Source organism: Lissotriton vulgaris, chromosome 4_1 (assembly GCF_964263255.1).
Source record: "Lissotriton vulgaris chromosome 4_1, aLisVul1.2, whole genome shotgun sequence".
NCBI lineage: Eukaryota > Metazoa > Chordata > Amphibia > Caudata > Salamandridae > Lissotriton > Lissotriton vulgaris.
In genome coordinates this window covers 1,285,260,396-1,285,278,525 of record NC_141691.1, presented here as the reverse complement: position 1 = coordinate 1,285,278,525, position 18,130 = coordinate 1,285,260,396, and the positions used below count along the sequence as shown (strand labels likewise).

At 42.8% G+C, this 18,130-nt stretch overlaps 1 protein-coding gene across 2 annotated transcripts in view; it reads right to left on the bottom strand.

Moving 5' to 3' along the window:
- The window catches only part of ATP9B (ATPase phospholipid transporting 9B), a 2,364,768-nt gene that overhangs the window by 2,008,511 nt on the left and 338,127 nt on the right, over positions 1-18,130 (bottom strand). For both annotated transcript variants that reach the window (XM_086965515.1, XM_086965516.1), the window contains exon 3: positions 6,581-6,731. In XM_086965515.1, the coding sequence (XP_086821641.1) occupies positions 6,581-6,731 (151 nt within the window). The remainder of the gene's footprint in view (positions 1-6,580; positions 6,732-18,130) is intronic.

Genomic DNA, 18,130 nt, shown 5'->3' with positions numbered 1-18,130 from the left:
GGGGGGTCGTGAGACCCCCTGCCTTCCAAAGAAATTCCTCTCATGTCCAATTTCTATATAATTGTGGGGGTGCACAAGACGGGGAGGGGGATGGTCCCTGACCATACAAGCGTGTGTCTGTTTTTACACTAGATACGTTGTAGCAGAGTACTCAAGCTGCACATCTTTAGCCATGCCCAACACTGCCTCTTAGCCTGTGAGGAGCAGCGTGCCACTGCAGCTCAACAGTCATGGTGCATTATAGCAGCGCTCTGATTTGACAGCTAAGGAGGCTTTATAATGCGTGATTTCGCATTTCAGTGCTGTGATGAGAACCGCCACACTGAAATGGGTTAGTCTAACGATTGATGCGTGGTACTTGACAGGGTTAAAAAAAATTGCAAATTGGACACAAATTCATATTTCTATAAATCAAGGAGTGATGCCTATCAAGGCTGTATGGGAGCGCTCAGCAGAGGATGAGGGAAGACCACAGTGACTCCCAGCCCTACATTACTGCATCCCTGTTTTCTCACTGTCATCTCCGGATTCCCTCCTCGAAGTGAGAAGGAGAGAGAAAGGGAGGGTAGGGAGGGAGGGAAAGAGCCAGATGTGTGTGCGAGACTCTTGAATCAGAACTAAGACACACCTACCCACAACAGAGCTTTCCGAACAGGCCCCAGAGTAGTTTTTAATATGTAAATTAAGGCGTGAGAGCATAAAATGTGGGCTGATGTTACGTTTTCTGATTTAATTTTGAATTTGGTCATCTGTACAGCTTTCACCGAAGCACATCACACACTATCAATGAAACACTGCCAAAATATGACTTCCTGTAGCTGTAAGGAATTCGCACCAATCTTAGTGTGCTGCACTGCATATTTGTAATCACAACAATCAATGGTTTACTGTACACTTAATGAACTTTGTGACCTTTAGGAAAATGTACGCTGCTAAACCAATCTCTTTGTATTTAATAATTTAAACTAAGTGAGAAAACAGTGGCTTGGTTCAATAAAGATGAGAATATTTATCTGCCTAAAAGACAGTTGACATTTTATTACCTTGACAAAAGATCAGTCTTTTAATTATGGAGCCATTAGCTTTTGTGCGTTTTAATAAAGGTGTATATTACATTTCAAGATGTTGCCAACTATTGAACACGCAGAGAAAATCAATACTAAAATAAAGACAGCACGATTATTTAAATGAGAATTAAAAGAATATAGCATCTCGTGGAAGTGAGCAAGCTCATTGGAAGTACAGAACAAGAAAAAAAAACATTTATTTATACTTAAAGTTAAGTAGCACCAATTTGGACAAGTTAACTTCACACTTTACACAATAAAAATACTAAGAAACAAACCTCAGATATAAAATTAAGACAATTCCAACTTAAGCTAAAGGATCCGAAGACCAATGAGTACTGTTAAATACTGGCAGGAAGAACCACCGAAGCGCCAAGAATTTCAGTTTTAAGTCCCAAATGTTTTTCTGTTTACTTACTGACCACTGTTAAAAAGTGGCACTACTAAAGGGGCGAGGGGGAACGGAAGGACTTTAGCAAACAATGGGGCCCCTGGCTGAACTGCTTCCAATCGTACTATACAGAATTTACGTGCCCAAAACCGCGATTACGGGCCTTACGCATTTCTAATCACTCGAAACTCATTGACTATTTCCTATGGATCCCTGCGAATAACGAAAGCCCCCATGGCCCGTCTGATCCGCAAGGCATTCGGGCCTAGCGTCATACTGGAAGCTGTCGGCATTTCTTGAACGTTGTGAAGCAGGGGTGGGAGGAGTGGGCTGGGGCAGTGGCCCGGGAGGTCGGAGGTGAAGGGTGGGGTGAGGGGCAGGGTCAAGGCCCAAATATGAGGGAGCAGAGGTGATTTAGGGGAGTTTTGGGGGTTGGCTCATGGCCATAACTTTGAAAATCAAGAAAAAAGTATTCAACCTAAAATATAACCCTAGGAAAACTTGAAGAATCCTATGCTAAATTTGGAATTCCACAAGGATTTATGCACCTTAAGAGCGAAGCGGTCTCTATTAGTATATCCCTGTGCAAGACTGACAGGTATATGCGAGGTTATGCAAGTCTAAAGTTAGGAAATGCATGTGATTAACAATATTGACTGCCTCCCTAGGAATAATACAAGTTCTTCACGTAATGAACAATATTGACCGCCTCCCTAGGGATAATACATATTCGGATGAAAACGTTTATGTTAAAATACAACACCAATCCCAACTTTTCATATGGGGCAAGTCAGCTAGTGATTGCAGCATCACATGCTGTGCCTCGTTCTCCACGTCACCTCTCTAAACCACACAAAACTTGCAGAAGTATGAGGAAGGGAATGTTATGAAGGTACGGCTAGGTCTGGAGGTTCCACTTCTTGATGCAGCAATGATAGAGCTGCTTAGAATACGAAATGTAACAAGACATGGCTGTGGAAGCTGCCAGTTGAGGTTTGTACAAATTACCCAGAAGTACTTATGCCACACCTTCTTAACGTAAACTGGAAGGCCAGATAAAAGAACGAACTTCCTTGGTTAATTAGTGTCATACTGATGACAGCTAAGGATCAGACAGACTAAGTTTCACACAGATTACTGTGAATGATTAAAGTCGAAGTTAAGGGGCTTGGTAAACTATTAGACCAGTTGAATTCTGTTATCTCTAAATTAGTTTGGAACAATTTAGCCTCACCCCTAGAATTGTTCTCGATTCATGAATGAATTTATATTGAGATCTAGCCACTGCTAATCTTAGCACTGAAAAAGAAGCGAAAGTATAGAATAGTGCTGTAGGATGGAAGTCTTCTACAAATTATGTTTTGGTCTAGTCTTCATCAAATGGATAATGCTCTTGCCTGCTAATCCATTTGCTAAAATTAAGACTAAAGGTCTGATTTTTCAGGGACAAACTTCATAATGGACATCCATGAAGGACTGTCCTGGTTCACCTTTGTTCTGATGATTGAGCCTCAACTTATCAGTTAAGGGAAATATTTATGGAAAGAGGTATTGTTTTGCATGTATGACATGTATGAACAAGGCAGGCGCTAGGCATGGGCAGGTTGGGCAGCTGCCCAGGGCCCTGTAGTCAGCCCTCTAGCTTGGGGCCCCACACCAATGAGACACAGCCAGGCCACCACATAAAAGGTGCCAACTTGCAAGTGTGCCGCTTTAGGGCATCCCTTCTCCTGGGCTCTCTGGTATGGTGTAGCAAGGCAAACCAGAGGGGAGGGGGCCCCAGTCCCAGCCACACCAAGATACATTTCTCAGAATTGTCCTGCAATTAGGCCTCCCCCCCACCCACGCTGAGGCACAGCAGCAGGACTATTGCCTGGCTATTTAGCTTCCTGGCAGTCTTAACCGTCTCTGGAGATAAGCAACCCTCACACCTTCAGCTCTCAATGAGCTGTTAAGAGGTGCTTGTATGTGGCTTAGAGGGAGGGGCTGCAGCTTCAGGAGCAGGGGTATCTATTCAGATGCTAACAGTCCTGAATTGTTATATTCCATATAGGTACCATAATACAGGCCTCTGTAAACTCTTTACCCTTCACCTATATTCTCTCCGTGCATTACACTTGTCACGGTTTACAGGGACTGAACATTTACCTATATATTACACTGCATTCAGAAAGCGGGTTTTCCCTAGTTCAAAGTCTTATACATTGTGCATGAGGGTTCTTGGAAGCACAGCAGGACTGCCATCCCCTGTATAAAAGCAATGTACAAAAGTTCATGCCCGACGTTATCCTTAGGCCGACAAAGTAATAGAGCAATGTAGGACCCCTGGGGAGACCTACAGGTATATATACATCACATCTTGCTAAGATAGAAATAGAAGAGGAGACCGAGACTTCCCGGCCAACACACTGACCAGAGACGCTGAGGCTCCTGCATGCAGACGCTCCAGCTCGCAGTGGTCAAACACCTCTCTCGGAGTGTCCAGCTTGAGACCAGGACGGGGTCCCACAGTCTCACTTAAGGTATTGGGGTTGATTAGATTCTAGAGGATTTCTTGGCCTAACACCTACACCCATGCTAGATACACTTATAGGGAGGCATCATAGGAGTACGCATCATTTATCATGTGTTTTATTCACTTGAATGTATTCATGATTTTAGTAAGATGGTAGAACTATACCATGCTTTTACCTTTATAGTACTGTTAATCATTTAAATTTTATACTGTCTAACGGTTGTTGCAGCACATCTATTCTACACCAGAATAACAACTGTTCAATAAATGATTACTGAAAATGCGCAGTTTGTTTTATTCTGTGTATTTCTCTGAGACAGACTAAGTAAGCACGAGTGACTGAGCGAAAGGTAGTACATTGCTTCCACGGTCCTGAGGCATCTGGGTTGTCCTGTTCGATGGTTGCCAAGAACTACTCTCTCCTTGGTAAGAACAGAGTCTAGTGCCACTGTGAGCTAATTGGTACAAAAGGGCCAGTATACCCGGTGAGGGTGATCAGAGTTCGTCTGACACCAATCCTACAGTATATGTTGTCTAAACGTGCAGATCCTGTATATTTTCTATAGGAACTACACAGCAGAATGTGAGAGGGGCCTTGCACATTCCCTTTCTGTCCAGGGCCCCAAAAATCCTAGAACCCACCCTGTGTAGGAATGTGTTTTATGTGAAATCCTGAAGTCTGTACCTGTCAAGATCCTGCTTTGTGTTTCTACATATATTCAAACTCATTGAAGGTTAAAAGTTAGAAATAGCGTTTCAGATTAATTAAATTACATCAACTTGATATTCTGAGCCTGCCTCTGCAACTTGTAGGTTGGATGGAATCCAGACAGGGGTATCATGGGAATGCTCTGGATACCAGTATGTCATATTCAGCTGCAAACAGGACAACATTTCAGTGCAAATGTATGCAGTTTGATTTCCAAACTTGGAAAGTCAATCATTTCTTCAAAACATATCTAGATTATGAACAGACGTGGTTTGTGTAAAAAATGATAATGCTCACCATGTCACACTTATATACAGATTGACCTCAGGCAATTTTCTAAATATACCCAGTAGTCTTCAAAAAAAGGTGTTGTTGGAGAATGGGCCTCCAAGGACCATTTTTGGCCAACTTATACCGCCTACAAGATAGTTGGCTTAGGAGCTCCCGACATTAAGCTCTTCTATAAAGTGTCCTATCGGAAACATGTTATCTTATCATTTGGAGTTGGGAGGATCTGTGTTGTAACTGTAACTGCAATGATACAAAACACCACCAACCCTCAATCATTGCCAAATGTTTTCATAAAGAAATAGCATGTTTTTACCAAAAACCTGCCAAGAAGGCTGGGGAAACTGGGTTACTACTGCAAATAGAGGGAGAGCAATGAGAAGTATGAGAAGTTTCTTTTTTCGAGAAATGTCCCTTTGAGGAACACTATTATGGCAAAGCGTGGACTGATGGCAGGAGATAAAATATTGTAGAGCGACTGCCTTGTAAGAATTTAGATGGCTTCTTGGTTTTGAACAGTCTTTCATAACACCAGGCTTCAACTGGACATGCCAAAGTATGTTGACATTATAGCTAAGCTCAATCTAATGTGATACAAATATACAATGGTGGGAGGGCAGCATGTTAATAAGACCACCAACATTATAGTTAATGAGAACAAACATATATGGCGGCTATTTGAGTCTTGTGCTCCACCAATTTAATGAACAGGCATGGAGTAGGGTATGCGCCTACATGAGGAAGGTGTCTAGAAATGCACATTTTGAGTTACAGTGTTCAACACAGGAATCAAAAGCACATAGATCCAATATACCTGTTGGCATGCAGGTCTCTTGACTACATAGCAAACCTTCTATAAATGCAGCTTGAGGCACAACTCCTAGTTCTGACGCACGTTCAAGACATGCCTGCTACTTCAAGGTTAGCCTGAACACCAACCATAAATTTAGAGCAGCATGTTTTGGAGCACAAAGCCAAACCTAACCCATGTACACCACTTTATAAACCTACACTCTAGTAACTGAACAACAAAACGGAATGGCCTGGTATTAGACAACGCAATAGTGCTCAGGAATCTTGTCAAGGGTATGAGGCGCAATACAAATCCCACAATGTAATGCAATACATTACAATACAACCCCTGCATTCTATTAATTTATAAAAGCACACAATTCAGATGTAGGTACCTTTGTATTCGTAATCACTAAAAGAACAGAAAACCTGTATCCACCAGCAGAATGCAAATTACCCATAGCCAAAGCAAGTACTAGGAGAACAGAAGAGTCTGCACCATCCTACTGAATGCAACGCCGTCTTCCGGGAGGCGGCGGTGCAAGGAAAATGTTTTTCATAGTTTGGCCCAACTCCTAGAAAGGCTTCGTTATATTTTTTGCCTTTTTTACCTGCGACTAGTGTGCGCCTAAGCTGCAGCACAATGTATGCAGTATTTCACAAGAAACTAGAACACATGAGCAGGAATGCAAATAGATTAAAATAGAGTGTGAAAAGGCAATACATCTGTAAAATAGATCTGATATCTTTAATAATGAAACACCAATTGGTACATAAAAAGAGATTTGCCTTTAGTTGTGACAAAACTTGAGCCTTACCCCAGGTACAAATGTAAATGTATTGTATTTTTGATTTTTGATTGCATTTCTTGGATATTTCTCTTCACATTTTTCAGGATAGCCGAGCCACACCGTGCGGGCCTTGAGTTCTTTCTTTCTTCTGCAAATATTCACAAGACAGTCGCAGCAACTGCATGAAAGAGAGAACATAAGTTGGTGACAAAAATATAGATGTATTCTGATCTATATTTCAATGCAGCTGTAACAGACGTCACACCATGTTAGTGAGTGGTTCATTAACAGGATCACCGTAGTCGGTGCTATATTTATGAAGGTGCACAATCAATGACGAGTCCTTTCATGGACGGAAACTGCACCCAGGTAAGAAGGGATGAAGGCAGTTTCCACGAAGTTTCTCATGTGCAAGTAACCTTGGATTCCTGGTCAGGAAGGTTCCATGGAGAAACTTTGTTGAACTTGGCAGGGAACCAAGTATCTTGTTAGCTTAAGCAAACAAAGATAGGTGCCAGCTGCAGAGTTAACGGCGAATTGATACTTTCTTAAGATATATCATTGGCAGCGACACAAAACTGTAACTTCCTGTTACTACTGTTCACTCACTACATAAAAAAAGAGTTTGTTTTCGTTTCTCCAAGGACGTGCAGCCCACCCACCAAAGACTGGCCAGGAAGTCTGCTCAATTTTATGTTAAGCTGATAATGCAATACTGTGGGTAACTGTTCAATAAAAGGGTTTTAATCTGCAAGAAACATGCAATGTGAAGCACTGATAACTAAAACTGAAAATAAGTCTACAAGCAATCCACGTGTCTCATGACCAAATTACTTACGGTAGTGACATAAGTCACCTTATTCAGCAAATAACATTATTATTTCAAAATCTTAGGTCTTGCGGGGGGAACTGAGCATGCGTACTAGCTTAAAAAGCTTGTTCGCAATTCAAGAGGAGATGCACGTCCCTACTGCTTTCCTTCATGGCGACTGTAGCTGTCCTGGACATTATCTATGTGCCTAGGCCGTAGGCTAAATTCCAACCATTTGAAGAGTAGCAGGTTAAAATGGCTTACTCAGGGACCCAAATAGACACATTATAATGCAGTAATATGGAAGGACATGTGAATTTAGCAACTACAGCCATGTACTCTAGAAGCCTCCAGACCCAGTTAGGACAGTTGAGCAATAACGTTTTGTTCGGGACCTGAGGCAGTGGGGTAGGGGCAGTTAGGTTTTCTGAAAAAGAAAAGCAGTGATTAATTGCGGCTTTTCCAAAAGGAACGGGGTAACTGGGTAAAACGGGAAGCCTTAGAGAAGGAATGTCAGTGATTTGACTTCTGTACAATGGTGACAAGATTTCAAGATACTCTAAGTTTGATTAAACTGAGGTTGATTTTCAAGCATCACAGTAAAAGATTCAGGCATTTAGGTGTTCAGATTAATACATGCTTTGGACACCTGTTTTCATGTAAGAAAGTCTAGCAATGGCTAGGACATGAACCATTAGTTCTATTTACCAGTTGAAGATGATCAGGAAAATGATGGAGCCTTGAAGGACCCCAAGTTATCAGATCAACTAGGAAACTGAAGTTCTCATTCTTGCATGCTGCTATCGGTTGCCTAGGAAGTAAGTGTGGTAATCAAGGATTGTTTTGCTGGATTTCAGACCCCTAAAGGAAAATATGCTATAGTCTAGCATGTATATGTGTTCTCCATCAAGTGAGCACAACCTTCATGAAGTCTTTAGTGACTGTTTCTGCACTTCACAAAGCGAAGGCTGTTTTTTCAATACATTTTCAGATACTATATAGAATTCGTCACACCACTGTCACCAGAGTCTTCTATTATTTCTGAAAAGTATGTGATCAACATGGAGAGTTTCCTGCCTAATCACGCTTACTCACTCACAAAGTAATACACCACCTACATCTCATACTTTCCATCCAGGCACACAACGCCAATTGGACTAAATGGGCATCTAGCCCTCCACCTCCATCGTATGGCTTAGCCCGGGGTGCTAAATCTTCCAAGACACACACAATATTTAGCTGAAGTGTCCTGGGTTGTGCTGCAAATGGGGCCTAAACCACAGTCTCAAACAAAGTATTTGGCAGGTCATCAATGGGCTGAAGTGCTCTATAAAGCATGGGAACCGAAATCCTGAGTAGAATGAGGATGGAGCCAGAGATGTGGCTAAAAAAAAAAAGAACCACATCTCATTCAAGTAACACACATAAAATATAACGCACACATCTTAAATGAAAAATTAATGCAAGTTAGAGTAAACTGTGGGAAATGCATTCTTTCATGTTATGAAGGCTCAATTGTTATTATGGCAGAAGTCTGAGTCTGTAAGCAGGCAGTAACTGAACTGAATCCTAGTTAGTGCACAGGGGAATAAATATTTGCATTTATAGTGCTATGATATCCCAGACTGCGACTGAAGCTTTGTGAATACGCAAGTTATCATTTTAAAATTGTATTCCGATGCTCATGCGACTGGACACCCATCTCCTCCACCTACAGGGACCCCCTGAGGATCTGACTGAACTTGATGAAATTCTAAAGCCCCTTAAGGCAATGCCAGCTAGGAGAACCCTAGGTCCCTATGGCCTCCCTATACCTTTTTAGGTCTCTCCTGAGCCAGAGTGCATGCGCTGCTCTGGCGAGACTTTTATTAAGGGGGCTTCAAAAAGCTGACCACAAGCACGTGCGTGTGGCCTATTGCTTGCGGTTACCCGCACAGGCATCTTCTGTTTTGAATTATCGTGCCCAGACGCATGCACAATAATGCAAAACAGATGGCTTGGTGCTCGCAAGCGCACTTGCGCACCACTCGCGGGTGCACCCCTCCGCCTCTCTCTCCCTATCTGACGTCCCTACTGCTGCAGCCTGCTCGCCTTTTTTGCCTTTTTCTTTTTAACTCGCGTGTGCGTTTGTATTCATTCCCTCCAATGCTCTCCCTGTCACTCCTTTCCCTCGACCACCTCCTTTTCTTGCCCTGTCTTCCCTCAATTCAGTCTCCTCCCCTCTCCACCTTGCCCCTTCCACTTTACCGCCATCTTCAATCTTGCCTTCATGTTCGCCTGAATGCGCGATTTAAGAGTTACTTCACACAAAGCTTTTTTCATTTTAGAGGTATGCAGAAGTCTTATTTATGAAAGACCAAACACAATCCGCGTTTATATTAATTTCAGTCAAGCTCGAGATACCCTTTCACTGCACACTTTCCTGAGTATCTCACATCCTACAATGTGCAGTTTAATGCCCCTATTCCAGCCCTCGGTAATTACTGATCTGTCACGTAAGAAATTTAACAATAAATATATGGAATCCATTAATGGAAAAAGACTAAAAATGACTATACTCAAAACAAAAATGTACAAATTAGTTTATATATACTTTAGTAACATTTCATTTACTCTACATTTAATAACTCAAACAAATAAATTACACGGGAAAAACATTCTTGTTCACCTTTCCAAACACTCCTTCCTTAGTTTTCACAGTTGCTCTCTATCACTCACTAAATAACTGAAGATTAAACTGGAACAAGTGCACCGAGTAGGGGACCAGACCAAAGGAGACCACAATGGATAAGGATAAGGATAATTACGCACTTACATAGCGCACGACTACCCGGAGGCATCTCGGCGCTTGTACGAATACCGCCGAGGAACCCTTCCTGGCCTTTCCCTGTGAGGAGCCCACTCCTGGGCACCCCCAAGGTGAAGTCAGGCATCCTCAGCGTTGTTGGGGCCGTTGTAGAGATTAAGCAAGCTATTGCCCAGAGGTACAGAGTGGAGCTCATGATCAGAATAGGCACCGAGGCGAGAATTATCAGGTCCGAGGAAATTGAGCCCGAGACCCGCCGAGGCAGGAATTGAACCCTGGTCCCGGCCAGACTACTGCATCAGGGTCTGCAGCTCTAACCACTGAGCCACACTTCTCTACATGGACGTGTGGTGCCTTAACGAAATTCCACTCCTACATGGTTCCCCCCCCCAAATCTGACAATCTCTAAGTACTCCTGGTCTCCGTCCTGACAGCGGAGTCCGAACATTATGTCTGATGCCCGGTGGAGCTGCTCTGTTCATCTATTGAGGAGATCGGCCTTGGTTCATCCCCTGACCGTCACCTACCCAGCCGGACATTGGGCGTGGTTTTTCTCTCCAGCTCCCTGTCTCGCCCACCACCCCCCTCATCGTATTTATGTAACTCTTCTTTTTTCCTAGTCTCCTATCTATCTATCTGTTCCCATTTAGCACTCTTTCTTTGTCCTACTTCCTTTACTCCTATCCCCTCTCACCTGAAACTTTCCTCTTGCCCGCTACACTGCCTAGCCCCCTGTCCTTTTGTGCCCTTTGACTAAGCACTCCTTCACCCTTGTTGGGGAAAGATCCAATATTTATACTCTGGAGTCTCAGCGAACCCGCTGAGAGAGTCCACAGCGCCTAGGGAGCCACTCACAGTTGAGGTATGGTATGGCACCCCTTGCCTAAGCACTCCCTCTCCCCTTTTTGGGAAAGGATACAGTATGTAGGCCTTGGAGTCTCAGAGACCCCTCTGAGAGAGTACACTGCATATAGGGAGCCTCTCGCAACAGAGATGGGGAAAAGATACCACTTCCCCTGGGATCACAGCTTACTGGACTTTGGACGAAGCTCTCACTCGTCTACCGGTTTGTGTCCCCTTCACCGCTCCCTGTGTCTCTCACCCTCCCCTCCTCTTCCCTCCTCCATTCTCTGTCTACCTCCCCTGCTCTTACCCCCTCCTCCCCTGAATCTCTCCCCTTGCCTGCTTTTACCCTTACGTATATGTCCTTTTTGTTTGTCTCGACCTTACTTTTCACGATGTTGCCAGGCTCTAATAACTGTGTAACCTTTGTAACAATGTAACCTGCAATTATTGTCTGATACTCATGAAAAGCCCTCTGATACCTCCAGGTCTAGCCAGCGCTATATAAAACCTTTAAATTAAAATAAATTAAAATAAGGGGAGAATTTACAGATAGTATAACGTCCTATCAATCTGGAACTCTTAAGACGTTAAGTGTAGCTATAGTGTATTATTTTGCCTTTAAAAGGGAAAGTATATCACAATCACTTCATATGGCCACAATGTGGTGCAATGTGTGTGAGGAGGGTGGTTGAACTGTAATCCAAGGGGCTTACTGCCCCTTGCCTTCCACACACAGTGTGTGCAATTATATTCATGGGGTAGTTAGCTCTGTGTCCTTTACGTTTTACAGCTTTGAACACTTGGTGGGTGGCTGCAGTGCTATGCAAGTGGTGAGTATACATGGATAGTGAAGTGTGGTATATGAGGTGATTATATGCGACTTACTGTTAGGCCAGGACTTGGTAACTGCACTGTTGTCCTAGGTGTGCACAGCTTCAGGTACACTGCTCTACAACATAGCTTAAACACATTGGCAAAGCCAATTGGTCTGGCAAAACTCTTATATGGTCTGGCAAACACTTATAAGGTCCCAAAGGTGAGACCTATTGGCTATGCCAATACTTGTTATAAAACTTTCTGACCGCTGTTTTTTGGCACACCACGCTAAGTTATTTAACTCCTTCAATCAAACCACACGCCTTAACCCTGCCATGTGTAAGGCAGAAATCACACTAATTCCCAAACCAGGAAAAGATCACACTAACTGTGTATCCTTTTGCATTGCTGAAAACAGAAGCCACTCTATACACCAAAGGTTTTGGGTGATGCCTGGAACCCTTACCCCCGAACCTGACCAACCCTGACCAAGTCAGATTTATCCTTAATAACCAAGGGGTGGACATCATCAGAACCTTGGCCCACCTAGACGAAAAAGACCATAAAGTCAACATTCCATCTTTGTTCCTATCTTTGGATGCGGAGAAGACCTTTGACAGGGTCAGATGGGCCTTCTTTAAGGAGATATTACGTAGCATAGCAAGAGGACCAAAGATGATAGATAGTATCATGGCGGCACATGCTTTCCTTCATTTGTCTCAACGGCCAATGCACAGTCCCCTTTTAGACTAAGAGGGGAATCTCCCCTTATCTTGCCCTGGTGGTAGAGCCCTTGACTATTCAGATTAAAACTCACACCTGGGATCTCTTGAATCCCCTTCGTGGACTGCATTAACAAGTTCAACGTCTTTACAGATGACCTCCTCCTTACCCTGGCTGACCCCTTAAACTAACTTCCAGAGATGGGTAGATTGTTAGATGCTTTAGAATGAGTTTCGGGCTTTAAAGTCAATAAAGACAAATCTCAGGACCTTAATATTACCATCCTAAAAAGCCTAATTTCTGACCTCTCTTCCATAGCTACCTTTAGGTGGCACCCCCAATCTATTCAGTATCTTGGCCTCATTATAAATACCCACCTCAACAGGTGCACAAGGTTCAACTGGCAAGTCCTTTGTCATGGCATTTTGAAGGATCTTCGGATATGGTAATCACTCTATCGCTCCTATTTGGGGTGTATCAAAGTGGTCAAAATAAATGAGCTTCCAGGTTACTCTATCTGTTTCAATCTTCGCCCACCCCATTTCCCCAACCTGAAGTCAGAAACCTTCAAAACATGTTAAATACCATTAAAACCCTGCATTTCATCTAAACTATTGATTTTGACTACATCACAAGCAGGACTGGCTTGCCACAAGTTGATGAAGTCTCCGTATGAATACTTTATTGTTTGATTAGTAAAAATCATTACAATAATGGGTGTACATCAATAAAAAAACGTATATCGTACAATTGCTAAAATATTAACACATAGGATAGTAAACAAGCGTTAGCTAAACTCCTGTGTCATTGCTTACATTATTTCCTCGTGCCTTTCTGAAATCCGCTATAATGCGGCCAATTAATACATTTATACCGTCACAAGCAAATGGTAGGTAACAGAAGGATATGAAGTTCAACAATAAATAATTGTTTAAAAACCTAATAATCTTTATTTGTTCATGCTGTTAAAATGTAAACTTCATCTAGACAATTGGCCCTTTTTAAGAAACAGTTAAAAAACAGTTGAGAGCCGTGGTGATCCGTTCTAGTTTTGGCATCGACTAAGGCCACGGGAAAAGACATTAGTCATTATTAAAAAGCTGGCAGCTAAGCCGATAATAGTGCATTTCTATTTGTAAATAAGTACAACCCCTACATATAATAATTAAAGGTTCCAGGGTCGCACAAGACGGAGGACAATAAGTAAACAATGTGAAAAGTGCCATATTCAACTGCTGTCAAATAGTACAGTGAAATAAATAAATCAACAAAACACCATCAGGTTTAGGTCTCCCCGTCATGGATTAACAGTTATTAGCTTGCTGGCTCTCACAGTTTAGAAGTCTTTTTACTGATCTTGTGACAAACTTGGTGAACCGGATATTAAGCAGTGGATTTTCTGGATTCATAGATGCAAGGATAGCTTGTCGACAAGTGTGAATGCCGCGTTTGTTCCACGGGCCCTTTAGCAAAATCTTTCGATCATTAAGAAGTGCAGGACAAAGACATACTACGTGCTTGATTGTTTCCTTGCTGCTCCCACACCCCCTGCACGTTATGTTGGTATTTGTGAGGCACCAACCTGGCAAGTGATACAAAAATGTCCATTCGCCCATTCTGAGGGCCAAAAATCTTTTTTTCCACATCACTGAGTAGGTGCATGACATATGAGGCGCCACAATCCCTGGCTTAAACCCTAATACGATTGACCAGGCATGGTTACATTATACCAGTTGGGCTGTGTCCGAATGGAAGGACCAGAAGCGGACGTTTCTTTTGATGTAGGTTTTAAGTGCCTACTGCCATGGATTGGCCCTCCAGATTTCTTCTGCATCAAGAAGTTTTAAAGATTCTTGTAAATAACACTGGTACTCCCAAGCTGACCAGCTGAAATTTCCTGCCACAAAAAAGCCTCCAAGCTTCCTTCTCTGGAAGTACGTAACTTGTTACACAAACTGATGAATGCTCCAGCCCCTACCGCTCGGTGATCTTGGAGACCAAACTCAAGTCGTATACAAGTTGATGAAGTATTATTGGAAGGCCCACCTAAAATATATATATTGGATTGGATTGTCCAGGAGACTGAGACGTCATGGCAACATATGGACAACACCATAGTATACAGGTCAGTATGAGATCTAGTTTGTCTGTTTGAAAGCTGTTGCCCAAGTAGAGCATATCTAGCCATGCCCACTTAAACTGTACTGGACATATGGGACCGCCAGGCCCTTACAAGGAGATTTTACAGCTTTCCCTCATCCAATACCCACTTGGCAATCAAAATGTTTGTTTTGCTGTCTACAGCTGCTCCTGTATAATCACAAAATGCCTATAAATCGAGTTATTGATGGCAAAAATATATAGGGATGCTCCAGAAGTACTGCAAGGTTTCATCCTCCTGAAAGTAAGCTGGAACACTAATACCGAAAATATAATAATGTTTGAATAGCAGAAAACTAGGGCCCCTTCTAATCAATTGGCTTTATTTTCTAAAGCTCGCTAGTAATAACAAGGATGCATATAGGTTTCCTTATTGGACTGCGTGCTAATTGGTTACCAAAAAGTGCTACTTACTAAAGTAATCTTGCACTACATCAAAACCAGTAACCACATTCTAAGTTATTTGACAATGCCACTTGAAAGAAAGAGTAGATGTTACTTATTAAAAAAAAATAAACAAAAGCAGATGATGCAACATTGGACCCCAACATTGTGATTCTCCGGACCATGGATCAATGGGATGGTAAGAATACTACAAAGACTATGGTGGGCATCGGTTCCATGTTAGCTCAAAGTGATCTCGCCAGGCATTAGAGGAGCAGTAACCCTCTAACAGTGGCTGAATGGCGAAGGGGCATTGACTTGTGCAACCGCAAAGAAAGCAGTCCACAGTGCACGGGTGTATCGAAGAAATGCAATAAAATACGGAAAGCATGTATTTCCCTAACAGGGTGAGCACAAAGCTGTGTCATTTTGTCTCGCTGTATGGTTATTATAGGGACTCAATGCTGTCTGGTGCTGATCGTCATGTCAACATGTGGAACTGATGCCTTTTCTCCTTAATCGGACTCCGAAGTAATGCCTGAATTATTTACTGTTTTCGCTCTGTTTTTGATCTGTATAACGTAAATAAAAATATATTATAAAAAAAGCAGAAGTTGCAGGAAAGGGTAATCTGGGAAGCAAATCAGAATTCCGAAACACTCAAAGGGCACAGACTGTTACCATACACTGTAGTCAAAAGATTATGTAAGGTCCTCCTTAAATTAGGATACAAAAGATGTGCATTAACAGAAGAAATGCGCTCGCTGAGGTTTAAATGAGAAATGTCCCTAGGGACCAGAGTTAAGGATCTTAACTTAAGATATGGGTGTTTTAAAGCTCTACTCGGGGATTAGGTCCACTTTCTAAAATGCAAATAGTGGGTTAGAGAGGATGTGGGTTTATGGCCAGAGTTGCCGACTTTGGAACTGGGAAAACCAGATTCGAGTCTTGGCGTCTGCAACATCCTGTGATTCTGGGCAAATCACTTAATGTCGCTGTGTCTCTAAATAATGAATGCAACCTTATATAATGTAGCTGGTCATCATGCAAACTGCTGCTAAACCATGTGGTTGAGTTCACTCTAAATAACAAGCATTTGCCGCGCTGCCGTTAAAGGCACACGGCTGAGCGGCAGCAAAAGTGAAAGTGAACGCGATCAGCTGTGCACGTCACGCGCGCGCTTGTACACGTGATAGTTAACTGATGGCCACGAAAGAAGCATTTCTCAGAGCACCTACGAAAGTCTCGGCCAGACTAGCGCATGCGGTGGATCAGGCCGAGACCTAAAAATCAGGCTGCAAAAAGCTAAACGATTTCGGGACTTTACAGTAGATAGAGATGTAAAACTACGCAACTAGTGCTTACAATTTCATGAATGCACCTTAATCACATCTGAAGACTGCACACATCCACATGCAGTAAAAAAAACAAGTATTGGCAAAGTCAAACAGTCTCGCCTATACAAGGGGCTTTGACTTTGGAAACTTATTTTTGCATGTTTTACACCTTTGTGGCTGCAGTACAGCATGGCTAAAAGTTAGTGGCGTGGAGTGTTGTACAGTGTAGTGGGGGAGTAGAGTGTCGTAGAGTGGAGATTGGGGAGTAGAGTGTTGTAGTGTTGAGTAGAGGGGAGTAGAGTTCAGTGAGTCAGTGGCAGAGAGTGTCATAAAGTGCAGTGTCGTGGAGTGAGGTGGCATAGGGTGGAGTGGGTTGGAGTGGATTGAGGTAGTGGGGTGAATTGAATTGGATTGGATTGAGTGGGGTGGACTGGATTAGAATGGGGTGGATTCGAGTGGTTTGGATTGTGGTGGACTGGGTTGCCATGGACTGGATTGGAGTTTGGTGGATTAGAATAGGCTGGAATAGATTTGAGTGGATGGACTAAATTAGAGTGAGCTGGGTAAGATTGGAAGGGGTTGGGAGTGGATTGGATTGTGGTGGATTGGGTTGTGCTGAATAGGATTGGAGTGAGGTGGACTGGAATGGATCTGAGTGGGGGGATAAGACTGGAGTGAGCTGGGTAATACTGGAATGGGTTGCATTGGATTGGAGTGGGGCAGATTAGTGTGGGGTGGGTTTGACTGGATTAGAGTGAGGTGGACTAGTGGGGTGGATTGGGGTGAGGTAGATGAGATTGGTGTGGGGGCCGGAGTGTGGTGAATTGGGACAGAGTTGAGTGTATTACAGTGGAGCTGATTGGAGTGGGTGGATTGTTTTAGATTGGAGTAGGGCTGATTATTTTAGATTGGAGTGAGTGATTGGATTGGGTCAGATTGGAGTGGAGTAGACTGGGATGGGGTAGATTGGAGATGGGCAGATCGTTTTGGAATGGAGTAGAGCAGACTGGAATGGGGCATGGGGCAGACTGTTTTGCATTGGAGTGGAGCAGAATGGAGTGGGGCAGATTGGGGAAAACAGGATTGGAGTGGGGCAGATTGTTTTAGATTTGAGTGAGGCAGACTGTTTTGGATTAGAAAATATTTCAGCATCTTCAGCAATTAAAGTACTTTGATACAAAGGCACTCTTACCTAGGAGTCGGTCTTGTTTTTAACTTACAGGCCCATAACAGGACAAATCAGCTACAAGACGAGCAATGGGAAGAAAATATAGCAACAAATAACTGCCCACTTGGGAATCTAAAACTGGTCACTTTGAGAAGAAAGGGTGTCTGTGGTAATAATATTCGAGCCAGCGGCAGAAAGTTGGTCAGTACCAAGAGAACAAATGAGCTGTCCACATCATACGTATGTATAAAATGAAGTATTGACTTTGACCTGCAAGCCTACCTTTAACCCAGAAGTAAATCTTTGATCAGGAAGCCAATAAGATTTAAAAAACGACAGTTTCTGCTTAAACCAATAATGTGGTTTGAAATAATGTGTGTAAAAATCACTTTGTCTCAATGGAAAGTATGTTCAGAAACTACCAAAATGGTGTCCTCCATTAGGTCACTCATTAGTAGCAGGAGAAAACATTTACTTGTTTTGTAATAAAATACTGTTTTTTTCTTTCGCGTTTATGGGACTTCGT